Source organism: Dendrobates tinctorius, unplaced genomic scaffold (assembly GCF_039654945.1).
Source record: "Dendrobates tinctorius isolate UK_male_01 unplaced genomic scaffold, ASM3965494v1 ptg000151l, whole genome shotgun sequence".
Taxonomy (NCBI): Eukaryota; Metazoa; Chordata; class Amphibia; order Anura; family Dendrobatidae; genus Dendrobates; species Dendrobates tinctorius.
In genome coordinates, this window is record NW_027361818.1 from 19386760 (window position 1) to 19403962 (window position 17203).

The 17203-nt window shown below is 47.2% G+C and overlaps 1 protein-coding gene across 3 annotated transcripts in view; it reads right to left on the reverse strand.

Annotated features, from left to right (window-relative positions):
* Positions 1 to 1784: 1784 nt before the first annotated feature.
* LOC141050268 (sulfotransferase 2B1-like) overlaps positions 1785 to 17203 on the reverse strand; it is a 294093-nt gene continuing 278674 nt past the window's right edge. For all 3 annotated transcript variants that reach the window (XM_073547154.1, XM_073547156.1, XM_073547155.1), the window contains one exon: positions 1785 to 2061. In XM_073547154.1, coding sequence (XP_073403255.1) covers positions 1943 to 2061 — 119 coding nt within the window. In that variant the 3' untranslated portion in view covers positions 1785 to 1942. The remainder of the gene's footprint in view (positions 2062 to 17203) is intronic.

Here is a 17203-nt window from a genome sequence, read left to right on the forward strand (position 1 = left end):
AGAAAAAGACAAAAATAACATAATTAGCCTACACAAAAGAAATTAAATAAAAAGTGCAAAAAAACAAAGCAAAAATATTTATACTTACACGCTGGTGACCGCCGCGTTGCTGTCGCCGACGACCCTGGGAGGCACTGCGAGGACCTCTTGGCCGAGCACCAGATTGGGAAGACTAGAGAAGAAAACAAAAAATGTTATGTCTTTGGATGTAGGCATTTGTTTGCTGTGTGTGGTCTGCAGAACATTGTTTTCTATGTGTTGTGTGTAGTGTGATGTTGTGTTTCTGCGTTTGATGCAAAAAACTTACCAATTGTGAGCCCACTCCAAGTGTCTGTCCACCCCTTCCTTCTTCTTCTGGGAGCTCCTCTTCATCTTGTGATTCCTGTTTTGAAATAAAAGGCAATGAATAGACATATATTACAGAGATGATGGATTTTGGAAATAAAAACTTACCGTCAAACGCTGACGATGCGAGGGAGGGCTCCCAGAAGATGATGTGCTGTCTTCCTGGTGGCCACACTCCATGCCTGTGGGTGGTGTTCCAGCTGCTGCCATTGCTGGTGCTGCTGCATCTATTGGGCGGCTGTTGAATAAAGAGAAACAAAGGGCCAATGAATATCTTGATATTCAATAGCCCTAGTTTGGAGGAATGGGGGATTTGATAATTACCGTCTCTCATCTGCTGCTGGCCTCCCCTCCTCAGCATGTTCCATTTGCTGCTCCATTTGGGGTGGTGGTGGTGCTGATGGTGCTGCAGTGGTCTCCTGCCTTCTCCTGCTGCGCTTGGTTGCTTTCTTGGGTGGCATGTTGGGTGTGGCTGTGGGTCCCACTGTCTTGCTTTTATATATGTCTTGTGGGCAGAGCTACTGAGCATGCTCAGACCAAAAAAACCGGATCTGGCCACCGGATCCGGCTTTCGCCGGATCCGGCGCATTGCGGCGCTCATAGGCTTTCATTGTGTGAAAAAGTCGGACGCGCCGGATCCGGCGTGTCCGGCTTTTACGCCGGAGACAAAAAACGTTACAGTAGCCGTTTTTTCCAGACGCCGGATCGCGACACATTGCCGGATCCAGCGAAAACCGGATGAAACGCATGGCCATCCGGCGCGATCCGGCGCAAATGCAAGTCAATGGGGGGGGAAACCGGATCCGGCATTGCATTTCGCCGGATCCGGTTTCTGTCAAAAGCGCCGGATCGCGCCTGACGGCGAAAACCTGATGTGTGAAAGAGGCCTTACATGTTTTCCAGCAAAATCTGTTTTGGTTTCGTTTTGGTATGTTTTTTGGTGCACCAGTAAACAGCATGAAACTCTGAAAAAATTGTTTAAAGCTATGAACTAGGCATCAGGAATGCTTCCAGGGGCGATCCCAATGATGTCCCCGTGTCATTTAAGCAATGTTTCCATCATTTTTAGACGTTTTTAGACCTTAAAAGGACCCCCAGAGGTATCGCTGTAAAAACGCTCGGGTCTTCCATAGACTTACGTTGGGCTCGGTGTTCTGTCTGAGTACCCGAGTATTCCAATTATTTTATTGCTTGCTCATCACTAGTTCTCATCTATGTCATTAACTCTTTTGTTCTGTAAAATATCCTGCATTTAATCAAAATAAAACTCTAAATCACTTTAAGTATTAATCTCCCTTCCTTTTAATTTATTTTTTGGCCAATTTTCCCCATAATGGCCTAGAGTTAGATTTAGAAACCTAAAGACTATAAGTGGCAAATGTCTACACGTAAGGCAATAATAAAAATCGCGATAACCCCACGAACGACCTCCAGGCAACTAAAGAAAAACCCAAGATACATTTATTGGCTATTACAATGGCCCATTACTTTTATACACTGTGACTTTAGACTTTATGGACATTGGCAACCCTGAGTAAGGCACATCGCTCGATCCTGCAAACACTTCTTGCTTCATATGCAGAGTGAGGTGATGACTTTATGAAGATTCCTCCCAGAAAAATTTCACATTGACATCCTTCATCTTCTCTTTGTAGATTTTATCGAAATATTCACTCTGAGCTACTGTAAAATGGTTCTTCCAATCACCGGCTATACCTGTAGCAAAACAGAATAATGGGAACATCACATTAATTGAAATCATAGTAGTAATTGTTCTCAGTTGCAGATTAAAACTTTGTCTCTCATGGCTTCTTTTTTTTTAACCCGTTCTACTACTCCTGCATGAAACACTTGTCGTGTGCCGGTAAATCTGTTCCATCGTGCCAGAATAACGTTGGACTCTGTGAGTTAGGAGATGTTGTAATGTCGTACACAGAGGATTGAGACATGTATTCTACTGGTCAATGTTGGCGCATGAAAGTTCGTTATTCAATTTTCTCACAGCATGCTGCCAAAGAAGCGTCCGGAAGGAACCTTCCAGCTCAGTGCACACACTTCCCGTGACCTGGTACCAGTTTAATCCTGTCTAGACTAGTAAAGGGAGAGGAAGGACTCACTACCACTCCCTGAACCTCTATTCCAACCATGCTGAGGGGAAATGTTTTTTGCATAGTCGCCTCCACTAGACATGGGATGCTTCGCGCAGTCAGGAGAAATAAGGCTGAACAAGGGCAGGAACCAGTTCAACATGACTTCCACACCACAAATTTTCTGCCTTACCGCCTGTAATAGTGTATAGTAGCGCCGAAAACCATAAATATCTCCATTCTACTAGTGATTCACTATGGGAAGCCAAACCGTGACAGTCACTCCATCACCAAAGTTTTACCTGTAGTGCTGATCGAAGAGTGAAACATTCAACTTCAGAAAAATCGGCACAAATATTTCTAATATCCGTATATTTGTACCGGAAAACGAATCCAATGCAAGTCAAAGGGAAAGCCGTATAGTTTTCTGCTGGACTGAACAAACAGGTCTGGGGGCCTGGGAAAAAAGCTGAAATGGATGGGAAAGAGCTAAAACTAAATGGGAACACCATGGAGAAGATGCCGGGCATGCCTCTCTCACTCACATATGGTATTTTTATTAATATTATTATTATGTATTTACATTGCACCATTAACTTCATGGTGCTGTACATGAGAAGGGGTTACATCAAAATACAAATATCACTTACAGTAAACTAACAATGTCAGACTGGTACAGAGGGGAGAGGACCCTGCCCTTGGGGGCTTACATTCTACAGGATGATGGGGAAGGAGACAGTATGTCGGGGGCTGCTGTAGCTCCGATGGTGTTGAGGTGGCCTGTGAATAATGTTGACAGACTATTGTGCCGCTTTTACAGATTTTTAAAAAGACCAAACAAACCAAAAAAATGTTTTCAAAGGAAAAAAGCTAAGAAACATTATTTGCTTCATAATTACATGTATGATATCAAAAGGCAAAAAAGGAGTGCTGACTTCATAAGATGTTCAATAAAAGGTACTTTATTAATACAAATTACGCAAAATAAAGCAAAAAGTAATAAAACGAATGGGCAAGGCAGGATTCCAAAAAATCTCTCTCCTGGGGATAGTTATAGTTGGGACACTAAATGTGGCGCCCCTGAGGGTTCAGTCACAACAGAGGTACTGCACCTCCTCCTGAAGTGTAGTATTCCACTCCCCCAGGTAAGATGGTAACACCTAACCAGACTCCAGCACCTACAACCAGAACAGACACCTTAGAACAGCAGAGCAACCTTTATGGCAGTTGCTTTGGTTCATGAAGGGTGCTGGGTGGTGGGTGGAGCTTAGAAACACTAGATGGGAAAGCTGACAGGAAGGTAGGTCAGACTCCCCTATGGGGGAAGGAGGGAAAGGACGTAGATGCAGCAGCCTCCTGTGAGCTGGAGCTGTTAGCAAGGAAAGAGGAAGAAAGAAGGATCAGTTGTTCAGAAGGAAGATAGATAAGAATGGAACTTGAGGAGGAGAGACTGGGGATTAGGGCTAGTGCAGAGCCCTTCCCTAAGTTTAATGCGCCAAGGCCGGGTGCTGGTATCCAAGGAGGAGGAATAGAAGTTGTGACTACTTTATTCCCACCTAAGACTCAGCGGCAACATGTGCGGGAGCTGGGACATGATTGTATGGAGTCCCCGAAGCAGGCTACAGCTGCTGGTCATACGAGTGAAGTAACATCAATAAGGAGGAACTTGAGTGTAATTCAGAACTACAAGTACTTCAGATTAGCCCTAGAAAGGAGACATTCAGAAAAGGCACATAAGGAAGGGAGTGCTGGAAGGGTTAATCCATCTGCCTGGGAGTTGGCTGAGCCCCTGACCTGAAGGCTGCAGCACTGAAGCGGGCACCTGTCTGTGCCAGAAACGTGAGTAAAAGAATTGGAACTGCACTCAGCTGTGTCTTTGCCTTCTTCCTACGCCAACCTACTCAGCACTGCTACATCTCTGTGCCTAACACTACACCATCTACCTCAACAACTATACTACTACTGCCCTGGGACTACAGCTCTACCTGTGGAGAGCTATTACATCTTTACTGCCTTATACCATCTGTCCCAGAGGATCGGCACTGCAGTGTCGGCTTAACACCTTCGTTGCCGAGCACCACAGGTGGCGTCATAAACTCTATTTCAATTCCACCTATTTTACATGGACCCTGGGCCACGGACAGGGTCACCGCCACCGCGTGACCTATCCCTATAAGACACCGGCCCGGTACCGAGTAACCCCACACCTGCCCTGTGGGTGATCCACTAAACACAAATGGATATGGAATGTAAAAAGCCACAATCCCTCAGCCTATACAGGTTGATAAAGCAGCATGCGAAACGCGCGTCCAGGGGCTCTCCTGGGGATTTTACACCTGCAATTGATTAAGGGTAAGCTTTCTTAAATGGTTTAGGGTATACTGAGATGCACTGTGCATTTTATGTCTTTTACCTGAAGTCAGTCTCCTCACTATGTTTCGATAGGTGAGCGATTGCATTCCATATCCATTTGTGTTTAGCGTCCCAACTATAACTATCCCCAGGAGAGAGATTTTTTGGAATCCTGCCTTGCCCATTCGTGTCATTTGTAATGTTTATTAATAAAATATCTTTTAATTGAACATATTATGAAGTCAGCACTCCTTTTTTGGCTTTTGATATCACATAATATGGAGTTTCTTCTTATCTATTGTTAAATGAGATTTTCCTTAGAACAACTATGAGATTGGATATAATTATGTGTGTAGCTGTATTGATTGTTTGTGTATCAGCTAACATAATTACATGTATGTAAGGCAATATTAAAAAATAATAAAAAAATAAATAAATGATGCCTCCCCTTTAGCATATGTTCACACAGAGCATTTTGGCTATGGTTTTTCCTTTTATATTTGTGAGGACCCTCACTCCTACATTTGGGAGGTCTCTCCCTCATTCCAATTAGTTAGCAAGATAGTGGAATACATATTCTTTATCACTTTACAATGCCGGATAAAACATGCCCATTTGAATTTTTTGTGCTCCGCGCGCCACCATCACCACATCCACCACAATGTCATTATGCGGCCCTCACTTTGAATTTTGAGAGGGCCAGCAGATGCTGGGAAACCTGTGCTTTATAAGGGCTACAGATCATTTTTGCCACCGGATCCCAAAGGAACCACTTTCCTAGCGGGTGAATCCGCTGTAAGGTGAATATAATACAGGAGTTGGGGGAGCTGTATGATCAATGTCAGGAAATCGGATTCTACAGGACACCAAAAGAATTAGAATTAAATTCTGAATCCAGTGTAACAAGCGAGGGCCGGTATTGTGCTCAGTCTGTCAGGCCTGAAAAACATTACAGGAACATGGACAAGCCTCATGTTACTTGAAATCAGCCTCCTTAAGGGAAAGAGACAGGAGCGCCATTACCCAATCTGCACAAGACCAAGCACTTCTTCTGGAAACTACCCAACCAGGCAGAATGTGTATTTTGCATGGTGTTGAGCAACAATGGAGTAACTACAGGATCTGTCCCAGAGAGTGTTGAGGTCTGTGGAATGTATTACTCAGGTGGCAGGCAATGCTACAGAGCTCAGATAAAGGCCTTAGCATGGCATTCACCATTTTCCAATTTGTGTAAGGCTATGGCCTGAATAAATCTGTGGAGAGTATTAACCAAGACACTTAGACATGCTAGAAACTGGCCAATACCCCACCACCATTTTTTGTAAAGACCCAAATTTAGAAAATGTAAGTGAAGCGACAGTTTATTAAAGGGATACAAGTCTCATTTAGGAGCCTGGAAAAGCCAACAATGGTCTTTGTCCAGCATCGGACAATGTAAATTGCTAATGAATATGTACGCCCTATCTAACTAACAATTTGTGAACAGACATATATGCTGGCAAGGGACAACTGAACGCTGCGCTGGGACAACGAACTGGACGTGATTGCTGAATGTTGTGTCTGTGCAACTGCAGGTTGTGGACTGGAGGCCTCAGCGCACAGCTGATTGGGAAGGATGTAAGACAGGACGGGCCAGTGGTTTCACCCTCAGATACAGATTTTGCACCCAAACTTTCCGCCCAACTACTGGGGTGCTGCGTAAATGTGCAGGGTATGGCATATGCTAACAAAAGTATTATGTCGAATTTCCATTTATAAAGGGATGTGGGTAAGATTTTTGAAATAGTAGCATATATATAGATATATATATATATATAGAGAGAGAGAGAGAGAGCGCATGTTTCATTACTTATATTATTATTCAGTGTAAGGCTGAAACATGAAGAAGTGTGTGGAGCACATTAATGCATTTACGTTCCAAAATGTCCAAGTGCAGACCCAAAAAACACATTAGGCTACCAGATACAATCTTAAAGAGACCGTGAGAAGGGCAACACAGTAATAAAAATTATAATAATAGAATATATAGAAATCGAGAGTAGAAATTTGTCCATTGGATAATGTACAAAAGTTTCCAAAAATTACCCCAAGGGGTCTGTATAATACACGCTGAAAGACCCCATAAAGGGAGCTCACAATACATTTAGCAGTTATTACAAGTGGTAGAGATAGAGAGTACAAGTTTCACCATTGCACAATGTGCAAAGGTTTCCAAAAATTAGCCAAGGGGTCTCTCTCAGACCAGCAGAAAGATGCCGTGATGAGGATATCACAATACACTTTGCAAGAGGTAGAGAGTACAGCCTAGTGGAGAGGACACCGAACTCAACTAGCAAGCTGACAGCTGTGGTCACTTTACGGGCCACAGCAACTTACCACAGTTATTCCCACCAGAAAGGCAGCTATATAGGATCAAAGAAACGGATTGTGCACGTTGTCTGACAGGATTCGCAGCTGCTGGCCTGGGACGCTAACTGTGAGGTGCTGGCAAGTGGAAAGCAGCATTGTGGAGACGGCCAGGGAAGGTACATACTGTGATAAAACACTCCGGGATCACCTTTGCTGGGGTCAAAGGCCACGTGCGTTCAGCATGAAACTCAGGCGCAGAGCTGGGGTTCGGGTATAACTGACCCTGGGTCAGGTTTATTAACGGTGAAAGCAATGCATAAAGGAAATAAAACATAAAACAAATCCTTGCCTGTCCGGCACTAACTAAACAAGGTACAACCTAACTACCAACTGGCGGGCTTCTCCCGTCCAGCCAAACCACAGTTGCAGTGGGCACTGCTTCCACTCACGTGTGTCTCTCACACAGACAGGCTCTCTGTGTTCCCAGGCTGAGACACTCACACAACCACTTGGCATCCTTTTATATCCACCTCCCATTATTCATTAGTAACCAGGTGCGATACTGACCAGACTAGGCCACATAGGAAAGGAATCTGGGCGAGATATACCTGCCCTCATCCACTATTCCCACGATTATCACAATACTGATAGGGATTGCTGGAAGGGGGTACTTCATTTTACCTGGAAGTTGGCTGGACCTCTCATCTGGAGAACACAGCACTGAAGTGGGCATCTTTACTGCAGACAAAACTGTAAGTAAAGCCTTAGAACTGCATGCAACTGTGTCACCTACCTTCTTTCTGCGCCTTCCACCCAGCACTGCTACATCCTTTACTCCACCCTACATCACCATCTCCAAACTTCTCTCAACAGCAATGGGACTACAGCTCTGCCTGTGGAGAGCTATTACATCTCAGCTGCAACATCTCACCATTTGTCCCAGAAGATCTGCATTGCAGCGCTGGTCCCCTTCTGACCAGACACCACGGGTCGCGTCATGACTCATCTATACATAAACTTTATTAAACATCGATCTCCTCATTTTACATGGACACTCAGGGCCATGGACCGAGTCACTGCCACCGTGACACATCCCCTTAAGACAACTGGCCCGGTACTGAGTCACCCCCCCTGCCCTGTGGGTGTCACATTTGTCTATATCTTTCTCTCTTTCAGTCTGTCTGTCTCTTTCTGTTTGTATCTGTGTGTCTCTGACTCTCTGTATCTGTCTGGCTGTCATTATCTCTCTCTGTCTGCCTGTCTTTCTCTATGTCTGACTCTCTCGTTATCTGTCTCTTTGTCTGTCTCTGTCTAGCTCTCTATTTGTTTCAGTGTGTCTCATTCTCTTTCTCTCTCACTCTGTATTTGTCTGTGTGTCTCTGTCTCTCTTACTGTCTGTCTCTGTCTATGTGTTCCTCTCTGCCTCATGCTGTCTCTCAGTTTATCTGTCTGCCTGTCTCTCTCACACGCACTGTCTGTCTCTGCCTGTCTCTCTATCTGTCTCTGTATGTCTGTCTCTCAATGCCTGTCTCTGTATCTCTCTGTCTCTCTCTTTCTGTCTCTGTATTACTATTCTTGTCTGTCTCTCTGTCTTTCACTGCCTATCTCTATCTGTCACTCTCTCCCTCACTCTGTCTGTCTCTCTACCTGTCTCTGTGTATGACTCTTTCTCTGTCTGTCTCTCACTGCCTGTCTCTCTGCCTCACTCTGTTTCTGTCTCTCTCTGTCTGTCTCTGTGTGACTCTTCCTGTCAATCTGTGTATCTGTCCCTCACTGCCTCTCTCTCTGTCTTTCTCTGTCTCTCTCTGTCTCTCAATGCCTGTCTCTCTCTGTCTGTCTCTCTATCTCTCACTGTCTGTCTCTCTGTCTGGCTGTCTCTCAGTATGACTGTTTCTGTCTGTCTTTTCCTGTCATTGTCACATACTGTCTATCTCTGCCTGACTCTCTCACTCACTGTCTGTCTCTGTCTCTATATCTGTCTCTTTCTGTGAGTCTGTCTCTCAATGCCTGTCTCTCTCAGTATTACTATTCTTGCCTGTCTCTCTGTCTTTCACTGCCTATCTCTATCTGTCCCTGTCCCTCACTGACTGTCTCTCTGTCTCTCTCTGACTCACTCTCTATTTGTTTCTCGCTGTCTCATGCTGTCTGTCTCTCTCACTTTGTATTTGTCTGTCTGTCTCGCTGTCTGTCTATCTGTGTATCTGTCTCTCTTACGGTCTGTCTCTCTCTGTCTATCTGTTCCTTTCTGTCTCTCTCTGTCTATCTGTTCCCCTTTGTCTCTGTCTGTCTCTCTCTGTCAGTCTGTCTCTCAATGTCTGTCTCTCTTTCTGTCTCTCTGTCTGTCTGTGTAAAGGAGAGATGTTTGTTGGATGCAGTGAAGAGCCGGAGAAAGAGAACGGGTTAATGGGATTTACTGAACAGGCAATTGAACATGGAATTGTCCACCCAGGAAGACAAGACTAGTAACAGCAAAGATGGGAATCAAGCACAAACCCAATGCAGGAGAAAGATATACCAAAAAACAAGGTAACTTATCGCTTGCAGTTCTTGCAGGGGAAATGCTGGAAAATCTTCCGACGACGTCGCAAATCATGGTTAATGTCTCTGGCTCTGTTACGGAGGAGCGAGAAGCACTGTCTCCCGACGGTGCTGATGTATCCGATTTGGCTTGGCTTCAGTGCGATTGAATGTGGAAACTGTCCTTTGTGTAGATTCCTCTGGAATGGTGCAGAACAAGAACCATGGGCAAGCTCACAGACCACGGCAGCGGGCAGTCTTCTGGAAAAACAGGGTCAGGCTGTAACTCAGTAGCATCACAGTCAATCTTAGGCTATGTGCACACGTATGCAGAAAAATTCTGCATGAAAACCAGACTCCTTCAAAGAAAACGCGCGTTTTTTCCCACGCGTTTTTGCCACGATTTTTTCCAGAGCATCCCCAGACACATAGAAAATAGCCAGAAATGCGAAATTTACAGTGAAATTAATGAGCATGCTGCGTTTTTTTACCGCGAAGCATTATGCACAAAAAGTGCAAAATGCATTAAAATGAATGGGAAGCTTCTTTTAAGCGTTTTTTGAGCGAATTTTTGGGTAAATCCACGGGAAAAATGTGAAAAAAATCACTGTGCGTGAACACAGCCTTAGAGTCAGTACACTGAGGGATGAATGGCGTGAAGTTGTCAGTCAGAGCAGTGGAGAGGGAGTCAACCTTCTCTTGTCATTTTCGTGCCAAGTCTGACCCGTTCCCACGCTCAGTCCCTTTTATATTCCCCATGCCCCCTGCTGTCCAGTGTGAATGTCCTTCCCCATAGGAAAAACCTCCCCTGGCAACAGTGATGAAAGTCCCGATAGTTCCGGCCTTAAAGGGCACCGGAAACCGCTGACTCTGTCTCGGCTCATCATCTTACATCTGTATGACTCTTCCTGTCAATTTGTCTCTTGCTGCCTCTCTCTCTATTTGTCTCTGTCTCTCTCTGTCTCTCACTGCCTCTCTCTCTCTTTTTGTCTCTGTCTGTCTCTCTCTGTCTCTCACTGCCTCTTTCTATGTCTCTCTCTGTCCGTCACTCTGTCTGTCTCTCTGCCTTTCACTGTCTGTCTTTATTTCTCACTTTCTGTCTGTCACTGTCTGTCTGTCTCTGAGTATAACTCTTTCTGTCTGCCAGACTCTCTGTCTCACGCTCTGTCTCTCACTCTTTTTTTGTTTCTCTCTGTAATTCTGCCTGTCTCTCTCACTCTGTATTTGTCTGTCTCGCTGTGTGTCTCTCTGTGTCTCTGTCTCTCTTACTGTCTGTCTCTGTATATCTGTTCCTCTCTGCATTATGCTGTCTCTCAGAATCTGTCTGTCTCTGTATGACTGTTTCTGTCTCTGTCATGCACAGTCTATCTCTGCCTTTCTCTCTCACTCACTGTCTGTCTCTGTCTCTCACAACCTGTCTCTCTGTCTGTGTCTGTTTGTCTGTCTGTCTCTGTATTATTCTTCCTGTGTCTCTCTCTGTCTTTCACTGCCTATCTCTGTATGTCACTCTCTGCCACACTCTGTCTGTCTCTCTCTTTGTCTCTGTGTATGACATTCTGTCTGTCTATCTATCTCTGTCTCTCACTGCCTATCTCTCTGCCTCACTCTGTCTCTCTCTCTGTATGTCTCTCTGTCTCTGCATGGTTCTGTCAATCTGTCTGTCTCATACTGCCTCTCTCTCTGTCAGTCTGTCTCTCTCTGTCTCTCACTGCCTGTCTCTCTTTCTCACTCTCTGTCACTATGTCTGTCGCTGTGTATGACTATTTCTGTCTGTCTTTTTCTGTCTCTCTCTGTCTGTCTCTGTCTTGTCTCTCTGTCTGTGTATGACTCTTTCTGTCTATCTTTCTTTTTCTCTATCTCTCACTCTCAGTCTCTCTCTCTCTGTCTCTGTGTATGACTCTTTCTGTCAATCTGTCTTTCTCTGCCTGTCTCTCTCTTTTTCTATGATGAGGAATATGCTCGTGCTTCGGGTGAGCCTTCGGACAGGGCTTTTTTTTGGTGCTGGTGCCAGAGCACCTAGAAAAGAACTGCTCATAGGCCCACCCGAAGCACAAGCATATCATTAAAGGGAACCTGTCAGGCAGGGCTGGACTGGCCATCTGGAAATTCTGGCAAATGCCAGAAGGGCCTGTCTGGTCATGGGCTGCCTTGTCTGCTATATCGGAGTTCTCAAAACACCCATACTGTTAAAGAGTTGTAACAAAGTGCAAAGTCCTTCACTTGCCCCAGCAGGTCATCGATGTCATTAGAAATCTTGATTTCCTCCATACATGGTAATATTAGTGTGGCGCCCCTGAGGCTCAGTCGCCACAGAGGTACTGCACCTCCTCCTGAGTTGTGGTACCCCACCATCCAGGTAAGGTGGAGACTCCTGACCACACTCCAAAACCTGCATTCCACACCACAAAGTAGTGTAGCAAAGCACCTTCGGCGGCTCCCTGCTTGGAGTGTAGCAAAGCACCCATTGGTGGCTCCCTGCTTGGAGTGTAGCAAAGCACCCATTGGTGGCTCCCTGCTTGGAACACGAAATGTGCTGGGTGGTGGGTGGAGCTTTGTTTACATTAAAGAGAGTGGGAAGACTTTAGGTGGGTAGTCAGTCGGTCAGTGAGTTGTTCAGTGGTCAGTCAGTAAGGAGTGAGAGAAGTACAGAAGATCCCCAGAGAGAGGGATAGATGGATGGAAGTGCTGCAGCAGATCCCAGTGACCTGGGCCTGCTGGCACAGGAAAGGAAGAGAGAGAGCGACATAGACTGAAAGCCTGATCTTCCATAGAAAGAAAGATTGGTACGGAACGTGAGGAGTAAAAGAGAACAGAGGATGTGGGTTAGAAGAGAACCCTTCCTAGAAGTTCTAAGCGCAAGGCCGGGGCCCGGTCCCCGAGGTTGTACGGATACTAATGGTCCTGCAGCAGACACCGGAGGAATAGAAGTAGTGACCGCTTTATTCCCACACAAGACTTGGGGGCACAACAGCAACTGGATAGTGATCAGAGACTTAGTAGCAAGGAGTCCCCGAAGCAGACTACAGCTGTCTGCCGTACAAGTAGGGTTCATAAGAACATCGGACAGGAGGAACTCCAGTGTAACTCAGTACTAGGAGTACTTCATTTAAAGGCGCTATAAGAGGAGACATTCAGAAAGGCACAAGTTGGCGGAGTGTTGGAAGGGAGCATTCCATCTGGCCTGGAGGTTGACTGAGTCCCAGACCTGGAGGACACGGCACGGATGCGGGCACCTGTTTGTACAACAGACTGTGAGTAAAGCTTTGGAACTACATGCCCTGGTGTCCTCCACTCATTCCTGCGCCACACACCTGGCTCCGCTACATCCCTGTGCCTACACTGCACCATTCCTGCAATGCTTATCTACACTGCCCTGGGACTACAGCTACACCTGTGGGGAGCTATAACATCTTTGCTGCGCCACACCATCAGTCCCAGTGGATCTGCATGCAGCGTCGGCTTAACATCTCCCTTGCAGAACACCACAGGTGGCGTCACGAATCATTCAACTTTATTCCATCATTCAATTCCCCTTTTTACTTGGGCGCCCAGGGCCATGGACCGGGTCACCGCTGCTGTGACACCTTCCCCCCGAGTTACCAGCCCGGTACCGAGTACCCCACAGCCCTGGGAGGGCGACCCATTAGTAATATACCACATCTGGTGCTTGGGGACCATGACAGCATGGGCCTGTATGATTTCAAATGCCAGGGCTGAATTTCCGTCCCAGTCCATATCTGCTGTCAGGTCCCCCATTTCTCAGAACCACCAGCTTCAGAGAGGCACACTGAGCATGATCGTAAGTGTTCTGCCCTTCTGGTCATGCTCAGTGAGCCTCTCTGAAGCCAGTACGAGTACACCCGCCTTCAAATAATCAATGATGTGAGGTGAAGAAGCTGCGCACATGCCCAGGTAAGTATACTGCTTGCAATGATGCCAGCGCTTGTAATATCATGTCCACAGGGGCGTGATAACATCTAAGTGGACCGACGAGTCTGGGAACACTTAGGCTGTGTGCACACGCTGCGGATTAGGTGCGGATTCATCCGCGCGGATTTTGTAAAATCCGCAGGTGAAACCGCAGGTCAAAAGACCTGCGGTTTTACCTGCGGATTGCTCTGCGGTTTTGCCCTGCGGTTTTTCATCTCCTCAATGGAGGAGATGGCAAACCGCAGGGGAATCCGCAGAAAGAATTGACATGTCAATTCTTTCTGCGGATTGAAAACCGCAGATAATCCGCGCAGAAAATTCCGCACCGTCTGCACTGCGGTTTTTGATTCCCATAGGGAATCATGGTACTGTACACCGCAGCAGAAACTGCTGCGGGTCCGCAGCGGCCAAAACCGCTGCGGAACCGCAGCAAAATCCGCAGCGTGTGCACACAGCCTAACAGCCCATCAACTAGTTAACGGCCTCCTCTGCATATCATAAGCGGGCCTTAGAAATACTTTTTGTAATGTTCTGTTTATGTGTGTAATGTAATACTGGGACTGTGAGGCCGGGGATTTACATATGGAGACCCAACTGCTGGTGGTTCGGGGGTCCCGAGGGACCTGACAGTTCTGTTTAAATGAAAACTTCAAACCTTATCACACAAGAACCACAAAACGGATTTTTCACTGCAGGTATCATTGTAATCAGTATAACAGAATCAACACAACAATGCCGGCAGTTTACTCGGAAAAATCCCTGTCAGGTTCTCTTTAAATGCAGTCGTCCCATTAGCTGTATGGCTTGATGCAGTCTTTATCATTTATGCCATAGACACAGAGTTCCAGTACCTCTTCATTTTCTTCCGGACAGCAATGAATAATTACGCCTGTGTTACATATATTTTATGCTTTGTCTATTCATTCATTTTAAAGGTATTTTTTCTGTGATGTCTTATACAGGCCAGTAATGACCTCACACTCTCCAGTCTCATCTGTTATTATATTTTATGTTATTACCGGCTTTTTTTTGCTCACACCCAGGTCTGCAGTTCTTTGAACATTCTCTCCCCTTTTGTGCATTTAACCCTCTCTTTTGCTGATCTTCCTATATAGACCAGTTTTTGGAAAGGGTTCGGTACGATCCTGAAATGCGTTAATAAAGGCAACTTGAAGAATTACCACAAGTGGCGCGACACCTTCTTCACAGCAGTGCTGTCTACCAGAACATCAAGGTCCTACTTCTCCTCAAGACTCCTGCTTTGGCTTTCTCCTCTTCCCTCATAGAAAACACTTGGAGTGCTCGGGATGGCTAATCTGAGTCTTTATGTATTTTACATTATATAACCTTTAAGCAGACCATTCATTTAGACCAATCGCTGAATTATGACATCTAGAGAGGTCCACCACTCAGTAACACACTCTATGAGCCACTCTCAGGGGGGTAAATACCATGGTCGCAGCGGTCGCAACTGCGACTGGGCCCGGGGGGAGTCAGTGGCCCGGCAGGTCAGACCGTGATATCTCCCAACCGTGCTGATTCGCACGGGATAGTCCTGTTTTTGCCCCCCCCCCCTGCATCCTGCACTGAGCCGCCACCCCCCCCATGCACCCCAGCCTCACTCTCCCATATAGACCCACCGCAGCACCCCACAGCCTGCAATGAAGTCCTTTTCTGTGCGCACAAGTCATGTTATGAGGTCACAGGAGGGGAGGAGTCAGGGGTCACATGATCATGAGCCTCCTTGTCTGCAGGACTCTGCTGTGCTGGTTGTCATGGTGCTGGATGAGGTGAAGTTTCTGTGTGGGGTCAGGAGGGGTTTACAGAGTGGATGTAGCAGAGCTTTGTGTGTACGAGGTGTACGGAGCGAAGATGTATGGGGTGTGCAGAGCGGAGCCGTGTGTGTATGGGGTGTGCGAGGTGTACGGAGCGGAGCCGTGTGTGTACAAGGTGTATGGAGCGGAGATGTGTGTCTATGAGGTGTACAGAGCGGAGCCATTTGTGTACGAGGTGTACAGAGCTAAGATGTGAGTGTACGAGGTGTATGGAGTGGAGCTGCGTGTGTTCGAGGTGTGCGGAGCGAAGATGTATGTGTATGGGGTGTGCAGAGCGGAGCTGTGTGTACGCCAGGTGTACGGAGCGGAGTCGCGTGTACGCCAGGTGTATGAAGCGGAGCTGCGTGTGTTCAAGGTGTACGGAGCGGAGATGTATGTGTATGGGGTGTGCAGAGCAGAGCTGTGTGTACGAGGTGTGCGGAGCAGAGCCATGTGTGTACGAAGTGTACGGAGCGGAGTCGCGTGTAGGCCAGGTGTACGGCGCGGAGTCGCGTGTACGCCAGGTGTATGGAGCGGAGCTGCATGTGCGCCAGGTGTATGGAGTGGAGCCGCGGGGTACGAGGTGTACGGAGCGAAGTCGCATGGGTAAGAGGTGTACGAAGCGGAGCCACGTGGGTACGAGGTGTACGGAGCGGAGCTGCATGGCTAAAAGGTGTACGGAGTAGAGCCGCGTGGGTACGAGGTGTGCGGAGCGGAGTCGAGTGGGTACGAGGTGTATGGAGCAGAGCCGCGTGGGTACGAGGTGTACGGAGTGGAGCTGCATGGGTAAAAGGTGTACGGAGCAGAGCCGCGTGGGTACGAGGTGTGCGGAGCGGAGTCGAGTGGGTACGAGGTGCATAGAGCAGAGCCGCGTGGGTACGAGGTGTACGGAGTGGAGCTGCATGGGTAAAAGGTGTACGGAGCAGAGCCGCGTGGGTACGAGGTGAGCGGAGCGGAGTCGAGTGGGTACGAGGTGTGCGGAGCGGAGTCGAGTGGGTACGAGGTGTATGGAGCAGAGCCGCGTGGGTACGAGGTGTACGGAGTGGAGCTGCATGGGTAAAAGGTGTACGGAGCAGAGCCGCGTGGGTACGAGGTGTGCGGAGCGGAGTCGAGTGGGTACGAGGTGCATAGAGCAGAGCCGCGTGGGTACGAGGTGTATGGAGTGGAGCTGCATGGGTAAAAGGTGTACGGAGCAGAGCCGCGTGGGTACGAGGTGAGCGGAGCGGAGTCGAGTGGGTACGAGGTGTGCGGAGCGGATTCGAGTGGGTACGAGGTGTACGGAGCAGAGCCGCGTGTGTACGAGGTGTACGGAGCGGAGCCATGTGTGTACGAGGTGTACGGAGCAGAGCCGCGTGTGTACGAGGTGTACGGAGTGGAGATGTGCATGTATTTTGGCATGGGGGGGCCTCATTTTAAAGTTCGCACGGGGGCCTATAACTTTGTAGTTACACCACTGACCACCCCGTATGAGCAGCCCCAATTTTGGCAGACTCAAGCAGCCTCTGGATAACATCAACGACTGTTTATTTTCATATGAGGAATACAATACTAAGCTGAAGATATAAAATAGTGTAAGGGAGCAAGCAAGCCCCAACGGTCAGCAATATCCACTAATAATGATACTTTAGGGCAGCATTCACAATGTGTTTTTGCCTTATATCTAGCATGTAAACCAGAAAAGTTCCTGATGTACGCAGTGAAAGTGTTTATAGGGGTCTATTAGTTAGACTAATGCCAAAAGAGTGTCCTTTTGATGTCTGTATGATGGTCTCTGCATACCATTAGACATCAGAGATGTCTGGTCATTAT